The 20,301-nt window shown below is 40.4% G+C and overlaps 1 protein-coding gene across 4 annotated transcripts in view; it reads left to right on the top strand.

Annotated features, from left to right (window-relative positions):
- The window catches only part of PLCH1 (phospholipase C eta 1), a 161,950-nt gene that overhangs the window by 61,287 nt on the left and 80,362 nt on the right, over positions 1-20,301 (top strand). For all 4 annotated transcript variants that reach the window (XM_039330630.1, XM_039330629.1, XM_039330627.1 and 1 more), the window contains exons 3-4: positions 14,612-14,758; positions 17,945-18,188. In XM_039330630.1, the coding sequence (XP_039186564.1) occupies positions 14,612-14,758; positions 17,945-18,188 (391 nt within the window). The remainder of the gene's footprint in view (positions 1-14,611; positions 14,759-17,944; positions 18,189-20,301) is intronic.

The raw sequence follows: 20,301 nt of genomic DNA, 5'->3' as shown, positions 1-20,301 counted from the left end.
TTGCCTTGCCTGCATAAGCAGCAAGTGATCCCAACAACCAAGTGATCCCAACAAGCAACAACCAATGAACCATAAAATAGCAGCAACATTTCCTTCTCTGGTTATTTGTTTGTAACATCTTTCCAATATGTGTGCAGCACACCGATTTGCATTTGGCAACCTGCCTAAAAGGAAAACAAATATGTGAAACAGCAGATTTTTAAAAATAAATTTAACCTAAATGAAAAGAAAAAGATCAGTACAGAATACATAGGAGTACTACATAAAACTGAGGGAGATGGACAGGTCAAAAGTATAAAACATAAATAAAAACAAAAATGTCAATCCAATACACTTAACTTCTCCATAGCAAATAGCAATAGCACTTAGTACTTAGATTTATATGCTGCTTCCCAGTGCTTCATAAGAGCCGTGGTGGCGCATTGGTTAGAATGCAGTACTGCAGGCTACTTCTGCTAACTGCTGGCTGCCAGCAGTTCGGCAATTTGATTCTTGCTGGCTCAAGGTTGACTCAGCCTTCCATCCTTCCGAGGTCGGTAAAATGAGGACCCAGACTGTTGGGGGCAATATGCTGACTCTGTAAATCACTTAGAGAGGGCTGTAAAGCACTGTGAAGCGGTATATAAAAATCTAAAATGCTTTTGTTGTACAGCCCTCTCTAAGCATGTTGCCCCCAACAATCTGGGTTCTCATTTTACCAACCTCGGAAGGATGGAAGGCTGAATCAACCTTGAGCCAATCAAATCCAACTCCTGGAGTGAGCAGTGAGTTCGTCTGCAGTACTGCATTCTAACCACTATGCCATCACGGCTCGTAATAATAATATGTAATAATGTGTTACATAATATAGATTAAGCAGAGAACGGTTCCTTCTTTTGTCCTTATGTCCTAAATGGTTCTTCTCAATCTCTGATAGTTTTTAAGCAACTTTTCCTCACCTTAATATTTTCCCTTCACTAGTTCTAATAAATAATACCTGTTACATTATTGACTAATATACTTTTCAAATATCTAATTAGCTCAAGGAATTAAATTAAAAAATTAGCCAATCATGGGATGTCAGAGCATTGAAACAGCAGATGAAAGTCTTGAACGTGGGAAAAAACTCTTATCAGATAAAATATTCCATTTCTACTACAGAACACTAACAACTCTTTTACAAACATACTTTGTTTACTTGCAGTCACTTTTTAATAATTATGTCAAAGTCTGTAGGTTTTGCACTGAGGATATAGGGATTATTTTAGATAAAACTAAGTGATTGTGAATTTCTGACTTGCCACGAGACTAGACTGGTTAATCACTTTTATAATAGGTATATACTGTAAGTCAACAATAAAAGATAAAACTTTTGTGTTTTCAACTGGCCAGAACTGTGTAGACAAATTATGTGCTGTGAGGTAACAGCTCTCATTATTAAAGATAATCCCTTCATAAGCTAGTTGCTTATGAGTTGTTTTGAATTCATTTTAATTGGAAATGTATCTTTTGGGTGTATTTTCTATCTTAATGGCACATGCATCCTTGATTCTGGAATTGGGAGCAAGGAACAAAGCTATTTCTCCAGCACTGGAGATGGATAATCCACTCAGTGGGTTGAGACTGTATTCCTGGCCAATCAGATCAGTCAGCCAAAGTTGCCATGCCTGTCCTGGACCATGACTTCCCAGTCTTGACTGATCTGGCCACAGAGACAGACGTACAACTTTGGCTCCTAGGCAGGTATAGTTCCTTTCCATTGGGGGGATTATTTTCTAGTAGCTGAAATTGCTTAGTTTAAAAGTTAATTAGAGATAATTTAATTCAATTTAATTGATCACTCTAAAATTCCCTTGCTAAATTGTAAGACTCAGGAAGTCAGATTCCTTACAGGGGAAACCACCCTCACCTAAAAGGGGGAATTTCCTAACTCCCCTCCCTCACCCAAACCCCAACCACCCTCCCACAGCCGGAACAGCCGGCTGCCGCCTTAAACAAACGGGGAAGCTCGTGCAACCCCTCGCGTTTAAAAGAAAAGAAAGAAAGAAAGACAGAAAGGCAAGCAATTAGCGAGGGGAACGGAGGACAAAGGGGACACATGCTGGGATGGAGATTGATTACGGGAAACAGCTGGCGAGCGAAGGAGCAGTTTCTTTCACTCACCAGGCTGCTCAGGGTCTTTTAAACGAGGCGCCATTGTCTGGGCAGCTGGGAGCACGCGCGGCTCTTTGTTACAACCGCACCGGCAGCCTTTTTAGCACAGGCGCAGTAGTCTCCTTCTTTAGCACATGCGCAGTAGCCTCCTGGCCCTTTTAACACATGCGCAGTAGTCTCCTGGCAGCGGCGGCCATATTTTGTGCAAACAGGGGATCCAAGGCTCCCTGAGAAGCCTAGGTCCAGCCGCTGGAGTAAAATAATAGGCAAGCAGTACTAGGGTACTAGAGCATCTATTATTCATTTAGAGACATTCAAATCAGACACATAGCTGCTTGTTCCAGGACTTGGTGTCTTCAATCCAAAGTAAATAAGAACCTTTCATAACTAACTGTGTTCAGTTGCCTTTGGCTCCTTCCGGACTTCGGGTCCCCCATTAGTGGCCCGTACACTTCTGGATTTAGTGGTGGGTTCCAGGCATCCCCAGTCGCGTGCCTGTCCTTACCCACCATAGTCAAGCCGGGTTCCAGGCATTCCCATTAGCATGCCTGTTCTTATCCGTGCACAGTGACTAACTCTGACAATTTTGCAGAATCTGCTCCGGAGTTCCAGATGCCCCCTGTAGTGCGCCTGTCCTTACTCAAAGTTGGAGCTCTCCTACTACCTGGGTCCCCCCTATCGCGGCCCGGCGTTAGTGGAGAATGGAGGAAGCAATCATTCCCTCCTCTGGAGCCCTGCCTTCATCCTCTGGAGCACCTGCTTCAGAGGATTCGGAATCCTCTGCAGCCCCTAGAAAGGCTGCAAGGAAGTCATCAAAGAAGGCTGACAAGCAGGCAATCAGAAGACACCAAGCCCTAGAAAAAGAGTTCAACAGAGCCCAGAAAAGGGCTAGAATTGAAAATAGGCAGAATGGGGGGATTGATACTGATCTACCGCTGGGTCTTCCTTCATCCCCACGGGGCGTTTGGTCAATAGGGAACTCATCACAGTCCCAAAGGGCGGGATAGGCGAATTCTCATCGCTCTCCCGATCCCCCTCCCCACGGAGGTTACAGGAAACCCCGATGACCACGCTAACCACAGCACCTGCAGGGTTGCAGGCAATGGTTACTCCTCCTGCATTGACGGGGGATCTGCTAGCTACCCTAATAGCACAGGCAGTGGACCGAGCATTTGAGGCCAGGGCTCAAACTTCCAAAGCCAAGCCTCTAGGACTTAGAACGAGGCATCAGGAGGAAACGGAGGACCATCAGGACCTCTCCTCCTTCTCAGACTCGTCGGTCTCAGAGGAAGCTTACCTGGACCAGGCAGGTACGTCATAAGGGATTCAAATGTCTGAGGAAGAGGAGGACACCTCACCTCAAGGGCCGTCCTTCAGCGGCCTGTTTAACCCTTCTCTTTTTGTTACCATTCTGCGCAAGGCTGAGGCCACAGCCCATCTGGGGCATGGGACACCAGCGGAGCCTGTCACAGTTGACACGGAGGCTGAGCCGACGTTCGCCGAAAAGGTAACCACTCAACACCGCATACCATGCCCGACCATGTTCCTAAACACAATAAGGAAACAGTGGGCAGCGCCAACCTCCCTACCGCTTCCTAGCAATGCGGAGAGGAAGCTATTTAACGTAGCAAGGGAGCTAGAGGGAACATTGGAGGTGCCGGTGGTGGACGAACCCATAGGTCCCCTGATATCGGACACGGCCATATCAGGAGATTTTGCTGAGGCTCTTAAAGCCGAGGACCGAAAGAGTGAGTCCAACTACAGGAGAACGCACCAGGCAATAGCTTGGGCTACCAGGGCGACTACCTCCGCGTCCTTTTTCACCAGAGCCACACTCTGTTGGCTCCATGAGTTACAGGGCCGGGTTCCCATGGAGGACGTACGCACTCACCAGGAACTCAGCAAAATGGTAGCGGCCACGGAATATGCGTCGGACGCGACACTTTTAGCGACCAAGTTTTCAGCCAAGGCAATGGCGGCAAACAACACGAGCAGGCGCATCCTCTGGCTAAAGAACTGGCAGGCGGATACCAAATCCAAGTGGAAATTGGCTTCGGCTCCGTACCAAGGGGCAAAGCTGTTTGGTGAGGCACTAACGCCATACCTGACAGAGAACAAGGACAAGCGCAAGGTCCTTAAACACATGCTTAAAAGGCAGGACAAGAGACCCGGCTCCTGGGGAAGGAAACAATCCTTTCTTACGGAAACCAGGGTCAACTATTTTCAAAATTCCCAACCCTTCCAAGCTAGACAGGATAGGGAAAGATAGGGGGACAGACAGAACACAAGACATAGGCAAACGCAGGGAAGATGGCCCTTTTGGGGGAACAACTGCCCCTTCCGCCGTACCAGATGACTCCCACCCAGACCTTCCCATAGGGGGCAGACTAGCAGGGTTTGCTCCCCAGTGGGAAGAGACCACCACGGATGTATGGGTCAGGAACACCATACGTCACGGTCTATCTCTAGAATTTCTCTCAAAGCCCCCGAACCGCTTCCGCCCATGCCCCTGTCCCACGAACCCAACAAAGAGAAGGCTCATGAACGAGGCTGTTCAGCACCTTCTAAACATACGGGCCGTAGAGCCGGTGCCTATGAACCAGAGAGAGTAGGGGTTTTATTCTATCCTCTTCGTGGTCCCAAAACCCTCGGGGGGTTGGAGAGCCATCCTGGATCTAAAAAGGCTAAATTTCTACATAAAATACCGCAAATTCAAAATGCAGGAACTACGCTCCATCCTTGGAAGCGTAAGGAAAGGGGATTTTCTGGCATCGATCGACCTCACGGAGGCATACTTGCACATCCCTATTTCTCTGGCTCACCGCCGCTTTCTACGGTTCGCCTACAGGGGGCACCATTTTCAATACAGGGCACTTCCATTTGGCCTGTCATCAGCGCCCAGGGTGTTCACCAAGATTCTGGCGGTTCTGGCAGCACGCCTAAGAAACGTCCCGGTCAGAGTCCAGTGCTACCTGGACGATATTCTAATCCAGTCATCGTCCGCCCAACAATCTCAGGCGGACCTAAAGTTAGGGATAAAACTGCTGCAGGACCACGGCTTCTCGGTGAACTTTCCAAAGAGCCACCTAACCCCAACTACGAGAATACTCCATCTGGGAGCGGTCATAGACACAGAGGAGTGCAAGGTGTACCTATCACAGGAACGCCTCAGCAGCATAAGGAAAGCCGTAAAACAGGTAAGCCGCGGTCAGTCAGTGATGCTGATCTGCCTTTCCCAGCTGCTAGGGAAGATGATATCGACCATAGCAATAATTCCTTGGGCAAGGCTGCACTCAAGAGAACTGCAGTGGTTCATGCTCCCGTTTCAGAGACAGCAAATCAGAGCATCCCGGAAGAGGGTAGGCATACCTCTGAGAGTACGACACTCCCTCAAGTGGTGGCTATCTCCAGCTCTCCTCAGGGGGTCCCCCTTCAGGGAACCAGACAGAGTAGTAGTCACAACAGATGCGAGCTTATTCGGCTGGGGAGCCCACTTGGGGACCAAGTGGACACAGGGCCGCTGGTCAGCGGTGGACCTCCGACACAACATAAACTGGCTCGAGCTGCGGGCTATTTACCTAGCGTTAAGGCATTTCCACAGCAGCATAAAAAGCAGGCACGTACTGGTCCTGACGGACAACGTGACAGCCAAGGCCCACATAAACCGTCAGGGGGGCACACACTCTCGCTCGCTGTGGGCCGAGGCCCTCCTACTGGGGGCCTGGGCGGAACAAAATCTGGCCTCCATAAAGGCCGACCACATATCGGGGGAGGCAAACATCCAAGCAGATCTGTTGAGCAGATCAACAATAGATCACTCGAAGTGGCAACTACCCCCGAGGATCTTCAAGGAGATCTGTCACCGCTTCGGGCTTCCCCAGGTGGACCTATTTGCCTCTCCTTCCAATGCCCACCTAACTCGCTTCTTCTCCTGATTCCCATCCAGGGGAGCAGAGCAGACGGATGCGTTACGGAGCCCATGGCCAAGGGGACTCCTGTACGCGTTTCCACCCTTACCTCTCCTTCCGGCGGTAGTACGCAAGATTCTGTGGGAAAGAGCCGAGGTAATCCTTGTGGCCCCTTATTGGCCAAGGAGACCTTGGTTCGCAGACCTGAGGAGTCTCTCCCACACGAATCCATGGCGGATTCCTCCGGAGAGGATCTCCCTCAGGCAGGGGGAGATCTCCCACCCAGAGCCACAATGGCTACAACTAGCCGTCTGGCTCTTGAACGGTCAATTTTAGCCAAGGGGGCTTGCTCACAGGGTGTAATTAGGGTCATACAGGCATCAAGGCGCCCCTCCACGAACCGTATCTACGAGGCCACGTGGAGAAGCTTCCAATCATGGTGCTCTAAACAGGAATTGTTACTCGAAGGGATCACAGTTCCCAAGAACCTAGAATATTTACTAGATGGCCTAGAGAGGGACCTCTCACCAAACACGCTGCGCAGGCAAATCGCCGCCCTCTCAACTATACTTTCTGCCAGCCCCGGTGAATCCTTGGGCAAGCATCCCTTAATACGATCCTTCCTCAAGGGGGCTGCGAACATTAGACCGCCAACCATGCACAGGTATCCATCGTGGGAACTACCACGAGTGCTACAAGCTCTTACCAGAGCGCCCTTCGAACCACTCAAAACATGTGACATTTGCTACCTGACCCATAAGGTAGCATTCTTAGTAGTTATCACGTCAGCTCGACGGATATCCAAGTTAGCTTCTCTCTCAACGAGGAAGGACCTGTGTCACTTTCACAGGGACAAGGTAGTCCTAAGAATAGACCCTTCCTTCATTCCAAAGGTCAACTCCCTTTTTCACAGATCACAGGAAATAGTCCTACCAGACTTCTGTCCAAACCCAGCTCATCCCCTGGAGCAACAATGGCACACCTTGGACGTACGAAGGGCACTAAGATATTACATTTCGCGCACAGTGGAATTCCGATGCTCAGAAGCACTTTTCATATCCTTCCACCCCGCTACTAGGGGCCGGAAGGTCTTGTCCTCTACCACTGGTAGGTGGATTAGGGCATGCATCACTGGGGCATACCAGGCGGAGTCCTTGCAAGTCCCCAAGCATATCACGGCCCACTTCACAAGGAGCGCTGCCACCTCATCAGCATGGGCCATGCAGGCTTCTATTGAAGAAGTATGCAGGGCAGCCACTTGGGCCTCGCCCTCTCCATTCATTCGCCACTACAAAATCGACAAGTACTCCTCTGCAGAGGCCTCCTTCGGTAGGAAGGTTCTCCAGCAGGTTCTAGACCAAAGTTACACACGGGACCAGTCTATTCCCCAACCCAAGGGACAATAGGCTTTGGTATGTCCCACTGAGTGGATTATCCATCTCCAGTGCTGGAGAAGGGGCGTTGACTTACCTGAATGCCTTTTCTCAGCACGGAGATGGATAATCCACACCCACCCTTATAGACTAGGATAATAGGGTATATTTAGTTGAGCCAAAACGTCTTACTGTCAGTCAATGGCTGCGCTCGTGTCAAGACTGGGAAGTCGTGGTCCAGGACAGGCGTGGCAACTTTGGCTGACTGATCTGATTGGCCAGGAATACAGTCTCAACCCACTGAGTGGATTATCCATCTCCGTGCTGAGAAAAGGCATTCAGGTAAGTCAACGCCCCTTTTCAATCAATTTTGTACACAAGGATTGATGGTGTTATCATTTCTCATTTGCGTTTTTTAAAATAGTTCCAGTGTTGCTAAAGTACCCAATTGATTGCTGTAGTCTTAAACATTACAACTTGTGATATTGAAGTTTTTAATTTCCAGCTCCACAGTTAGGAAAAGTGAAAATAATAAATCCACCTGCTTCTCTAATATAAAGTTTTCAAGGCAAGATTATTTTCCCTATTTGTACATGATATTCCAAATGTTTTCATATAGGTGCTTATTAAGTATCCCCAATAGGAATGTTTTTGCATTTACTTTTCCTAAATATACAGTACCGATTTTTTCATCAAGGAACACAAAATTCATTGTAGTAAAACTTAAATATGACATACCGTAAATGCCGGCGTACAAGGCGACCCGGCGTATAAGACGACCCCCGTCTTTATAGCCAGGCCGCATTCCTAGAACGTCGTCTTATACACCGGAAACTACCAGTATTTCCGGTGTATAAGACGACTCGGCGTATAAGACGACTCCCGTCTTTGGCGCCAATTTCAGCGCTCACGGAAGTCGCCTTATACGCCGGCATTTACGGTATTAGTTCAGAGGCTTGGTCAGTTTATAAGAAAATGTAAATTTAATGATTTTTTTCCCCCTTCTGAATTCGTGGGAGTGAATTGTTTTGAAATTGCATCTGAACAGAATCTTGGATAACTAGAGTGTTCGATTGAAGTTATTTGCTCTTTATTTCTCTTGCTTCATTAGTAGGTAAGGATGTATAAAGAGTGGGCCAATATAAGAAAATAGGGCCCATTTTCTTGCTATGCCTTTAGCATAATAGGGTTGGTTTTTTAAAAAATCTCATTGCTCAGTAGAAATCTATATCCTGAAGATTAAAAGTGGAGAAGTACTTTAATGTTCTGCTTCAGATTATTTGAAAATTCCTAGGAAATCAATTTGATTTATACACTTGGATGAAAGTACAGACATACCTTGGAGATGTCATAGGTTCAGTTCCAGACCATCACAATAAAGTGAATATTGCATTAAAGCAATGGGAGCAAATCTGGTGTAGTGGTTAAAAAAAACAGGAGACTATGAATTCTAGTTATGCTTTATGCATAACTGGGTGATTTTGAGCAGGTCACTCTCTTTTAGCCCAACTTACACCACAAGGTTATTGGAGGCTGGGCAAAAGTTGTTAGATCAAGAGTGATCAAAAAGCTATTCTTCAAGAGTGAGGGTGCTGTTCTATGTGGCAATAATTACTCCCTCCATCAAAAAGACAACTACCACTTCCCAAGTATACTGTTTCATCCATGAAGTAGCTCACAAATTAATCAGGCGTGAGATGGGACCAACCCATAGGAGACATAATTCAAAATATTAAGAACTTTACCCAGGTGAGGAATGGCTAAGCTAAGATACCTCTGAATGAGCAGAGATGATGACTGTGGCTAAGATCAAAGAATTGCTGAGTAGGCCAGTTCCATGGAATCTCTTTGAATAAGAAGATGGGAGATTGCCTATTTGTGCTCTGGACAGCTGCTATTCATAAGGAAACCACAGGGCAGTGGTTTCCCATAGATTTGAGAGCTAGGAGATGAAGAGAAGCATCATGGTCTCATCATGGTCTCAGGCTTTTCAAATAAACTGAGTTTGCTAACTCACTTTCTAATCTCATTTGGAAATTATCCATTCAACTTTTTTAAGGATACTAGAGATCTTCAAAATGACGCGTTTGAAAATCTGCTTGGTGAATTTACCTTTGTTCTTGAATAAAGAATAGCAGCAGTCTCAGCAAAGCTATATGCTTTCAAGAATCAATTATATCCTAAAGATACTACTGGTGTGAAAAAGGACATCTTGAAGATTTACAAGGTAAAGAGATGAAACAAATTTTGCCTGACGGGATAAGCATCAAAATATAAAGAATTTGCAGAAGTACTGGAAAAGTAAAATATTATGGACTATAAGACAGAGAAAATGACTGAAGTAGAAATAAAAATGACAAGCCAATAATTTGACCTGGATAGGGACTTTTTACTGAACTAAAAAATAAGTTGGTTAAAATCTTGATGAAATCTTTGAGATGGAAAAAATTAAATTGAAGAGTGATCAAATCCCATGATAGCATCTGAACGAATTAAATATTAAGGTTGTTAGAAGCAAAAAGAGGGAGTACAAAGTTGGTTACTGTGTATATAATTTTTTTTTAAGTCCTTAACTAAATTCTCAGAATAAGAAAACATGGCAGTAGATCTCAGATGTTATCCAAATTTACTCTGGTACTGTCACTATTTAGTGCCGGTGTAAAGTCCTTTGCAAACTTCTCACAACTTTCCAAAAGATTTGCTGCCCTGCCCTGCCCCAAAGTTATAGGGGTCACTTTATAAAAGGCCTTTGAATGGCTTTCCATTAATACTATAAGGTGCGACTGACACATTTGCAGCTTCTAGACTTGTACCCCATTACACCAAATTGGTTCATACATCATCCAGAATTTGTCCCAACTAGGTTCATGGACAACATTTCCTATCTCTGGAAAACTCCTAAAGTATCTTTTGGAATCCGTGTGTGTGTGTGTGTGTGTGTGTGTGTGTGTGTGTGTGTGTGTGTGTAGTATCTAGAAATAAGATTAATATTCAACTGAAACCAGAATTTTTCGTGATGGAATTAATGGACAGACAACTAAATAGGACTTATGTATGATAGTTTTTGTAAATGATAACTGCAGCGAAATTATTATGTACAGAAAGATGGAAGGATTCTGAAATAGCCACAATGGTTGGTGAAGATGACAGCATTTCCAGAGATGGCAAAATGGATGGGGCTTTGTTTGTTTGTGCGGACCGGTTGCTGGTATGCCATGGCCCAGTACCGGTCACAGATCACAGCTTGTTCATAGGCACTTATCACAGCCTAAATTTGCTACAGATACAACCTCTGATGCTTCCAGAAGCACAATACAATAGTACCAATCTGAAGTCAACTTATATATTGTCATAATACATATGCATAACTGGATCTACAAATGATTCTAGAGAATAAGGTATACAGTAGGAGTATCTATTGCAGGAATGACTTTCTGGATGACATCTGTTGAGACTCAATGGGATTATTCTTTAAAAATACTGTGTTTGAAATTAATTTTCTGGGCTGTGGAATTTATGTATTTTTTGACCATTGTTTACATCTTTATTAAACTGCGTGGATTTCATCTTTAAGGGGACCATGATAGTAGTACATTGTTTGGCTAATACAGTATACTGAAATAAAATGCAAATATATCTATTTTTAAATGCTTCAGGCAGGCATGATTCAGAGAGAAACATAAGCTGCTTAAAAACAAGCTTTATGCTTGAAATGGTCAGTGCAATTCATAATACCAAGTGCCTTACCTAAGCAATGGCAGGAGTTAAAGACTTCATTTTACACAGGGATAAATAACAAATGGAAGATGGCATTAGCACAGATTAGGGTGCTTTTTGAAAACATGCCATGTGTGTCCTACTGCTCAGGCTTGCAATTCAGCAATCCCAATCCAACAGCTTTTGATTTTCTACGTACTAAAGCATTGTTTATCAGGTGGGATACAGATTGTCTGCTATTTGCCAAACTTTCAAGAATCATCTGGACCCTTCTTCTTCCAATGGCTTCCATTCTAGCATCGGAGATCTATCTTGTAGTGGGAAGTGTAGCAACTTCACAAGGATGCTGCCTGACCCAAATGGGTTGGTATCTTTCTTAGCGTTTCAGTCTGAAGGTGTTGGTTTCTGAACAGAGACCCATAAGCTGCCTTGGGGGCATGTCAGGGAATAAGGACTGCAGCTTTGAACTAGATATTTCTACCAGTTTTGCTGATGTTCAGTTCTGTTTTGTTTTTTAAGAAATTATTTGAAATGCTCTTGTTGATTAACTCAGGCATGTTGTCAAACTGATACAAGTTAAATGGCAAATAATGTTCTATTGCTGTAATTTTTTATGTGATTTGTGTTTTGACAGTGAACTTTAACTACTGTACAAATCTTTTCTGATGGCCAAGGCTCTGTGGAGACTTTGAATAAAGTTTCTTTGTGATGTGTCCAAAACACCATTATTCAAATTATTTCATGCAGTTGCTTCAGAAATGCTTCTGTCTGTCTGTCTGTGTGAGTCCATGCACAGCCACTCAGCTGTGAAAAATTATCGGAAAGCATGTTTTTCAAAAGGTTTATACAGTCATGCTTAAAGAAATTTAAGGGCCCAATCTTATATATGTTTACTTGAAAATAAGTCATACTTAGTGTAAGTATAAAGTCCAGTGCCTGTTTCTTTGGAAGTAAGACGTACCATGTTCAGTGAGCTTTAATAAAAATACGTATACAATCACAGCCTCACTTTCTTTCCTACTTAATAGTCTGTTATCCACAAGAATATACCAATTTTCTACGATCTTGAGTTGTTTCAAGAACTTGTAGCTAGTCATTTGACCGGTGGCTTTTGTTACTGCATTGTTTTATCAGAAATATAGCTAGAACAGAGTGTGGATAGATTTTTGTGAGCTCAGTTTAGAATCTTTGTGACTTATGCTACAAAAGCAATGGTTCGTTAATTTTTGTGTGTATATTTGATAAAACAACAACAACCCAAAAATATAAATTTATGTTTTGTTGTATTTGCAAAGCATGTTGAATGAATTCACAGATACCTCTGAAATCTTGTGAAATACAAAAGTTGAATTCCTTCCGGCTGATGAAATGATAGAATCAGATTTTTTTTTTTCAGTAAATGCAGAGAAGATTGAATGGGGAAGCCCTATTGTGTAAGCAGAAGTTATAAAGTGTTTCGTCTTCTGGAATCTGGCAATCCTTTATATATTAGTATATATTAATGCTGTTATATATGTCCACATGCTGAGCTTTATGCATTCTCATCCTGGACTGTATTGCTTTGAATAAATGTCCCTTTGCAAATTTTTTATATTTAATCAGAAGTATTTTATAGGTACAAATATACACATTTTATATTCTCATGAGTGTGTAGAGAATGTTGGAATTAGATGACTTGTAAATATTGTTAATAATAATACAAATATTAAATGCTAATTAGACTTTAAAATATTAATTGATAATACAGTTGATCCCTTTGTCTTATTCATTAGGATAGTATATTACAAGGCTGTACATTTGTTTGCATGTTTTTGATCCTTAGAATGCCTGAACAACAATGATACACAATTTCAAACTGTTGTTTGAACCAAATAATGATAAATATTGAATTTATTACTCAATGTATTTTCTTTCTTACTTCTTCAAGTTTTGATCTGTTTCTCTCTTCCATGAGTTTTGATTTATTCATAATTTGCCAATGAAAGGATATATGAATAAGCTTCTCTACTGTTAACATCCCTTTGAGTGGATCAAGGAAAAATTCTGAATGACATCAATTATTTCTTTTACTGGTTTTCAGTGTTCTTTCATAAAATCTTACAGTCTCAACAGTGAAATTGTGTAATTATGTGTTTTAGTATCTGGGTTTTTTTATATTTGATATTTGAGAACTTTTTTTTGTGCTCATGATGGTGTTGACCTTCGAAAAATGTTACTGATTTGTAGTCTGTAGTTTATCACATCATCATCATCATCATCATCATCGAGTTGGAAGGAACCTTGGAGATTTTATAGTCCAACCCCCTGCTCAGGCAGGAAACCCTATACCATTTCAGACAAATGATTGTCCTGTCTTTTCTTAAAAACTTCCAGCGTTGGAGCATCCACAACTTCTGGAGGCAGGTTGTTTCACTGATTAATTGTTCTAATTGTCAGGAAGTTGCTCCTTAGTTCTAGGTTGCTTCTCTCTTTGATTAGTTCCCATCTGTTGCTTCTTGTCCTGTCTTCAGGTGCTTTGGAGAATAGCTTCACTCCCTCTTCTTTGTGGCAACTCCTGAGATATTGAACACTGCTATCATGTCCCCCCTCATCCTTCTCTTCATTAAATTAGACATATCCAATTCCAGCAATCATTCCTTATATGTTTTAGCCTCCAGTTCCCTAATCATCTTTGTTGATCTTCTCTGTACTCTTTCTAGAGTCTCAACATCTTTTTTACATCGTGGTGATCAAAACTGGATACAGTATTCCAAGTGTGGCCTTACCAAGGCATTGTAAAGTGGTATTAACACTTCACGTGATCTTGATTCTATCCCTCTGTTAATGCAGCCCAGCACTTTGTTGTCTGTTTTGGCAGCTGCAGCACACTGCTGGCTCATATTTAAGTGATTGTCCACTAGGACTCTGAGATCCCTCTTACATAAAAAAGCATGAAATAATTCTGCCCAGTTCTGATAGAAATAATTGATCAATGGAACTATGGAAATGGGCCAAAAGAAAGTAGACAATTAGAGGAGCTGATCTACATAGACAGAAGGAAAGGAAATAATATCTCTGTGTATCCATGTATGTTTTATGTATGTTCATATATTCAGGTATGAATACCAAGTTCTCTTGTTAACTGAAAATGATACACTGTTGGGTTTCTTTCCAAAATTTTCTCTCCTCTGAGCTTAAAGCTTTGGGAAAATGCTATATAGCCTAAACTGTATGGTTATTAGATGCGTATGAAAATGAAAAAAAAATGTATTAGAAAGAAAGATATTTTCAAAATATTTTGTTTTTTAAATACTCAGTTTAAAAAGATGCACAGAAATAATTCCAGCATTACATGTGTTTATAATTATTTGCCCCTTTTTATGCAAAGTGAAGATTGAGAGATAAATGCAGTAACTATTTTATAGATAATTATTGCACTAATTATGCAGCAACATAAATTAGGGATGCTGGTTAAAATTGTTGCAATCTTTCCTCCTTTAGTTGAAAGATGTATGAGTGTTATGCAGTCTGGGACTCAGATGATTAAGCTGAAACATGGAGCCAAGGGGCTGGTGCGTCTTTTTTATCTTGATGAGCACAGGACGTGCATCAGATGGAGGCCATCCAGGAAAAGTGAAAAGGCAAAAAGTAAGTTCTTTTGAAGTTATGATTTACTGTGCATGTCCTGTGATGCTCCTTTTAATTCCCAAGTTCATGTGTTTTATGTTTATTAAAAATGGGTGCCAGCTGTTCCCCACAGCATTAGTCCATCACCAGGAATGATTGTGATTAAGCCTGGTGCCAGGATTAACCACCTCAAATTAAGACTGGCAGGCATAGGAAGGAGAGCACTTGATCTCCCGTTCTCTTCTGGAGCTTCTTTATACATAGGCTAAAAATAAGTGAGCACATAAGACAAACACAAGATCATAATGTAAAATACATTTTATATTATCATCTGTACAGGTAGTCCTCAACTTACAACAGTTCGTATAGTGACCAAAGTTACAACAACACTGAAAAAATGTAATTTATGACCCCTTTTCACACTTATGACTATCGCAGCTTGCCCTTGGTCACATGATCAAAATTGAGACATTAGCAATTGTTCATATTTATGATGCTTGCAATGTCCCGGGATCGTTTAATCAGTTTTTGTGACCTTCTGAGAAGCAAAGTCAATGGGGGAGCCAGGTTGACTTAGCAACCATGTTACTAGCTAAACAAGTACAGCGCTTCATTCTTCACTGTGGCAAGAAAAGTAATAAAACTCATGTAATAACCGTCTTGCTTAACAACAGAAATGTTGGGCTCAATTGGGCTCGTAGGTCGAGGACTATCTGTATGTCAAAGGAAGTCATGCTTAACTCATCTCTCTTTTTTACATAGTTTTGGTGAATAAGCAAAATTCCTTTTGTGGTATGTATTCCTTGTTAGCTTTTATGTCCGTGGAGTCATATATTAAGAAGAAGGCATTTTTCAATTAAGGGCTTTTGCAGATGACTTGGTTGTTACTTTATCTCAACCTACTTATTCTGTAATAGAGTTATTACAATTGATACATCAGTATGGACAGGTTTCGGGTTTTAAAATTAACAATAATAAGACTTAAATATTGCCTAAAAATATGACTAATTTGGATAGGAGATCTTGGTTAGGTTGACAGATTTTGAGGTTGTTAACAAGGTAAAATATCTGGGGGTTACTTTATCTGTTTCTAACGCCAAATTGTATAAAAATAATTATGAAAGGTTGTGGGTCAAAATACAAAGAGATTTGGAAAATTGGGAGAAGCTGCAATTATCTTTTTTGGGGAGAATTGCGGTGATTAAAATGAATGTTTTGCCAAAGTTTCTTTTTTTATTTCAAATGATAGCCATTTTAAAGAATGAGGTTAATTTAAATGAATGGCAGAAAGGTATCAATAAATTTATCTGGGCAGGGAAAAAACCAAGAGTAAAACTTAAAGTTATACAAGATATTCATGAGAGGGGTGGACTCAAGGTACCGAATTTGAAATTGTATTATGATGCTGTGGCTTTAACATTAATTAGTGATTGGGTTAATTTAACAAATGTAGAAGTACTCCTCTTAGAGGGTTGGGATTTGCTTTTCGGATGGCATGCCTATTTAATTTTCAATAAAAAGGTTGACAGGGTTTTTAAATCTCATATTATAAGGACTTCTTTACTTTGGGTTTGGAAGAAATATTATAGAAATTATTTTAAAATTCCATTATGGGCTATACCATGGCATGCGACAGAAGGGATAAGGAGAGGAGTCAAGATCGATAGTGTTTCTTATGCACAATTACTTAGATGGGATGGTAAAAATTGGCAATTAAAATCTCTGGAAGATTTAACATAAGAAAATATTATTTATTCATGGTTTCAGTATAGACAAATAGTAGAGAGGTGGAAGATAGATCGTAATTTGGGTTTGCTTAGAGAAGATGAGAATTTGTTAAAACAAATAAAAGATCAAAGACAAACTCACATTAAGAGAATTTACGGGGTGTTAGTAGAGTTGGATTCAAAAGCAGAATTAGTTAAAGAATGTATGGTTAAATGGGCACAAAATTTTGAGGAACCGGTTTTATTAGATACCTGGGAGATTATTTGGGTGAGGAATGTTAAATTTACACAAGCCCAAAATTTAAGGGAAAACTTTTATAAAATGTTTTATAGATGGCACCTTGATCCACAAAAAATGTCTCGTATGTATCCTGACTTGCAGCCTAAATGTTGGAGATGTGGATGTTTGGATGCTACTTATTACCATATCTGGTGGTTATGTAAAAATATAAAAGCTTTTTGGATTAAAATATGGTGGAATATTCAAAGAATTTTCAGAAGAAGGATAAAATTTATCCCACAATTGTTTTTGTTAGGTATTGTTTCTGATTGTGACAGTAAAGAGATTATATTGATGTTAAATTTAATTACAGCGGCCAGGTTGTTAGTAGGCAATGTTGGAAGAAGGAATCTTTGCCTACATTGCAGGAACGGTTTTTTAAAGTTTCTTATTTGGCGGAAATGGCAAAGATTTCGGCTTTCTTGAAAGATCAATTGCAGGAGAAGTATCTCCTGGTATGGAAAAAATGGATAGATTTCATACAATATAAGTTGGATATAAAAAAATATTACTTAGTTTTTGAATAATTTATAATTAAAGTTTAAGATATTTCTTAGATATTTTCTTTTATTTTTATTTTTTTCTTTTTCTGTTTTTTTCTTTTCTTTCTTCTTGTATTTTTTATATATTGTTGTTAATTATTTTATAATTTGTTTAATTAACGTATTTAGATTTGTTTATGGTTTATAAGTGTTTCAAGATTCTTTTAAATTTTTTTTAATTAAGCCTTATTCAGCTCTGGGAAGATTGGGGGAGGGTGGGGGAGGGGAATCTTTTTTTTTTTTTTTTGTAAAACCTAAAAATTTTCAATAAAAAAAAAGAAGGCATTTATAATTCCTGCTACAATTTTATGACAATTTATTTTTCCCATAGATGTTTTTTTTAATTGAAGGTACAAAAAGTGCTGATCTCCTACATGAGTGTGGTCAAATATTTAATTTCACTGTTTTGTATTTTGGGGAGTTCCTTTGGATGGATTTTGTAGGGCAAGAATGGATTCAGGCTTAAGGCCACTTTCAGAATGCAACCCTTGCCATGAAAAGCAAAGCTATATATGAAGTTTACAGAAGTTGTGCATTTCTGAATTAATTCATTATCATGGATAAATTAGTTCCTGGATTAATTTATTAATGTGGAATGGAATATTGCAATCAGCTATATGATAAACTGGATTATACAGTTTTATTATTGTTTTCACAGTCATAATTGATTCTATCTACAAAGTCACTGAAGGTTGGCAATCAGAAATATTCCATCGCCATGCAGAGGGCAACTTTGATCCAAGCTGCTGCTTTACAATTTACCATGGCAATCATATGGAATCATTGGATCTGATAACTTCTAACTCAGAGGAAGCACGTACCTGGATCACTGGGCTAAAATATTTGATGGCTGGGATAAGTGATGAAGACTCACTTGCTAAAAGACAGAGAACACATGATCAATATCCTTTCAAAGCATTCTATTCTGGGACTCAGTATAGTGAGTCTGATTGATCTATATTTATTTATTTATTAATAATTTGTTTTATGCCACTTTTATTACTTTGTAGGTAATTCAAGGTGATGAAATTCATAATACTCCTTCCTCCTCCTTTTTTCCTCACCTATGAGATGAGCTGGGCTGAGAGAGAGAGACTGACTCAGGCCCAAAATCACCTAGCTAGCTTTCATGCCTAAAGTGGGACTAGAATTCACAGTTATTTATCACACATACAAGATCTATTTTCAATGGCAATTCTCATTATAGACATTTATAGGGTTACAACATGGTTGAACCCTTTCAAGTCCATCAGCCATTACAAAATAGTTAAATGGGCTCCAATTATAATAACTGGTCCCATCCATGGGAATATTATTTTATAGTTTTTTCTAAGTTACTTGAAAATGATGTGGAAGAATTTCTTTAGATTTTTCATGAACACAGCACTTTTCTGTTGCATATAAAACAAGCATTTATTTATTTTCAAGCTTTTATGTTGGTCTAAAAAATAACCCTGGTTCCTTTAAGGAGTTGACTTATTAAAGTTAATGCAGCACATAGAGCAACTATCAGAGCAGTTTTTCCCCCCTAGACTGGAGCAGAAATGTGGAAAAAATGAATAACAGAGAGGTGTTGATCAATTATTTTAATTGGCTCCCATCTACTTGTAATCAAATGTAGTCTTTAATGATTCATTAGAAAGAAGCAGCAATTTAGTTCCTAAACTGGTGAGTCTGATCATCTCTATTCATATGAAACCATGACCTCTCTTTTAATTCTGTATTGATTGACCCCTTTGGAGAAAATGTGTAATTTTTACCCTCTGCTATAGTTTCTGTTTATTTATTCGCTGCTTTTATTTGCCATCACAGCATGCAGAATTAGGACAATCAGCTTGGAGATTCTGCTTTGATTTATGTTAATCATGGCAAGAATATAAAACAGAAACATGGAGTGATAGTGAGTGTACAGTTCTTTTCAAGGTTCTCCATGGATGAAGTGGCTTAGTATTTTAATCACATCATGTCTTTAGATATTATGTGACCTCTACTCAGATAGCTTTATGAGATAGTAAAATGTCAATTTGTTTGTGTTGGGTTATTATTCATTGTGTGTTTTGTATTTTACTCAGATATTATAATCTATTTGTCCATTCCACAAATACACTAAAAACAAAACACACAACCATATGCAATTCATTTTAGAACAAAGGGGCAGCAATCATTAAACCAGGATTACTGTACAAACATCAGAGTTTCAGAAACAAAACACTGTATGTGTGAAAGAGACAGAGGGAGAATACAAGGTAATTTTGGACATCGTGTTTAATTAAAGATCACATAAATTAACCTAAGGACCAATCTCTAGGGCCAAAGGATATTTCATTCCAAAAAGATTATGCTCTGAAAAAAGCATATTTTCCCCCAGTGAGGATATTGAATGATGAAATGGTTTGATTTGTCCCAAGTTGCCAAGTTAAAAAGAAAAAAAATGCCAAATATTCTCATTTCCGAATTTTAGCTCTTGCTATCGTAAGGCAGAGAAACATTTGCCATCATTTTATGGCTAATTACTCCATAAATTACTTATGTAATTTCTATCTTTCCGGCTTTTGGAGGCTTCACATGGCTGCCATGCATTTGGTTATGCAGAAGTATTTCTTCAAGCCTTGTTTGCATGATCAGTTCTGGCAGATGGATGACTGCACAGAGAAATGGGCCCTGTAGCAGCTCCAGCTGGAGTGAGGATATAATGGCAGACACTGAAGGGTATGAATTCCTAAAGAAAATGCCTCTGTTCCATTTGTCAGAAGTGAACAGGGACCAATTGAAGGAAAAAAATCACTAGAATTAATGGGTTATTAAATTATGGAAGAAGAACCAAACCAGATGGAATAGGATTGATCCATTGAGAACTATTTCTTTAAAATAAATGACCAGCCCAGAGAGGGGAAGAAGCTAAATTGGATCAATTGGGTAAAAGAGGAAGTTTAAGCACTTACGGTTCAGATCAAAATAATTCCCTGTGCATTTATTTGCAATAGAAAGAATATGCCCACTGGCCATAGGAATATT

The sequence above is a fragment of the Crotalus tigris genome, unplaced genomic scaffold, assembly GCF_016545835.1.
Source record: "Crotalus tigris isolate CLP2741 ecotype Arizona unplaced genomic scaffold, ASM1654583v1 scf7180000024430.1745191, whole genome shotgun sequence".
Lineage (NCBI taxonomy): Eukaryota > Metazoa > Chordata > Lepidosauria > Squamata > Viperidae > Crotalus > Crotalus tigris.
Note: the sequence above shows the minus strand (reverse complement) of the source record. Positions and strands in the feature narration are given on the sequence as shown.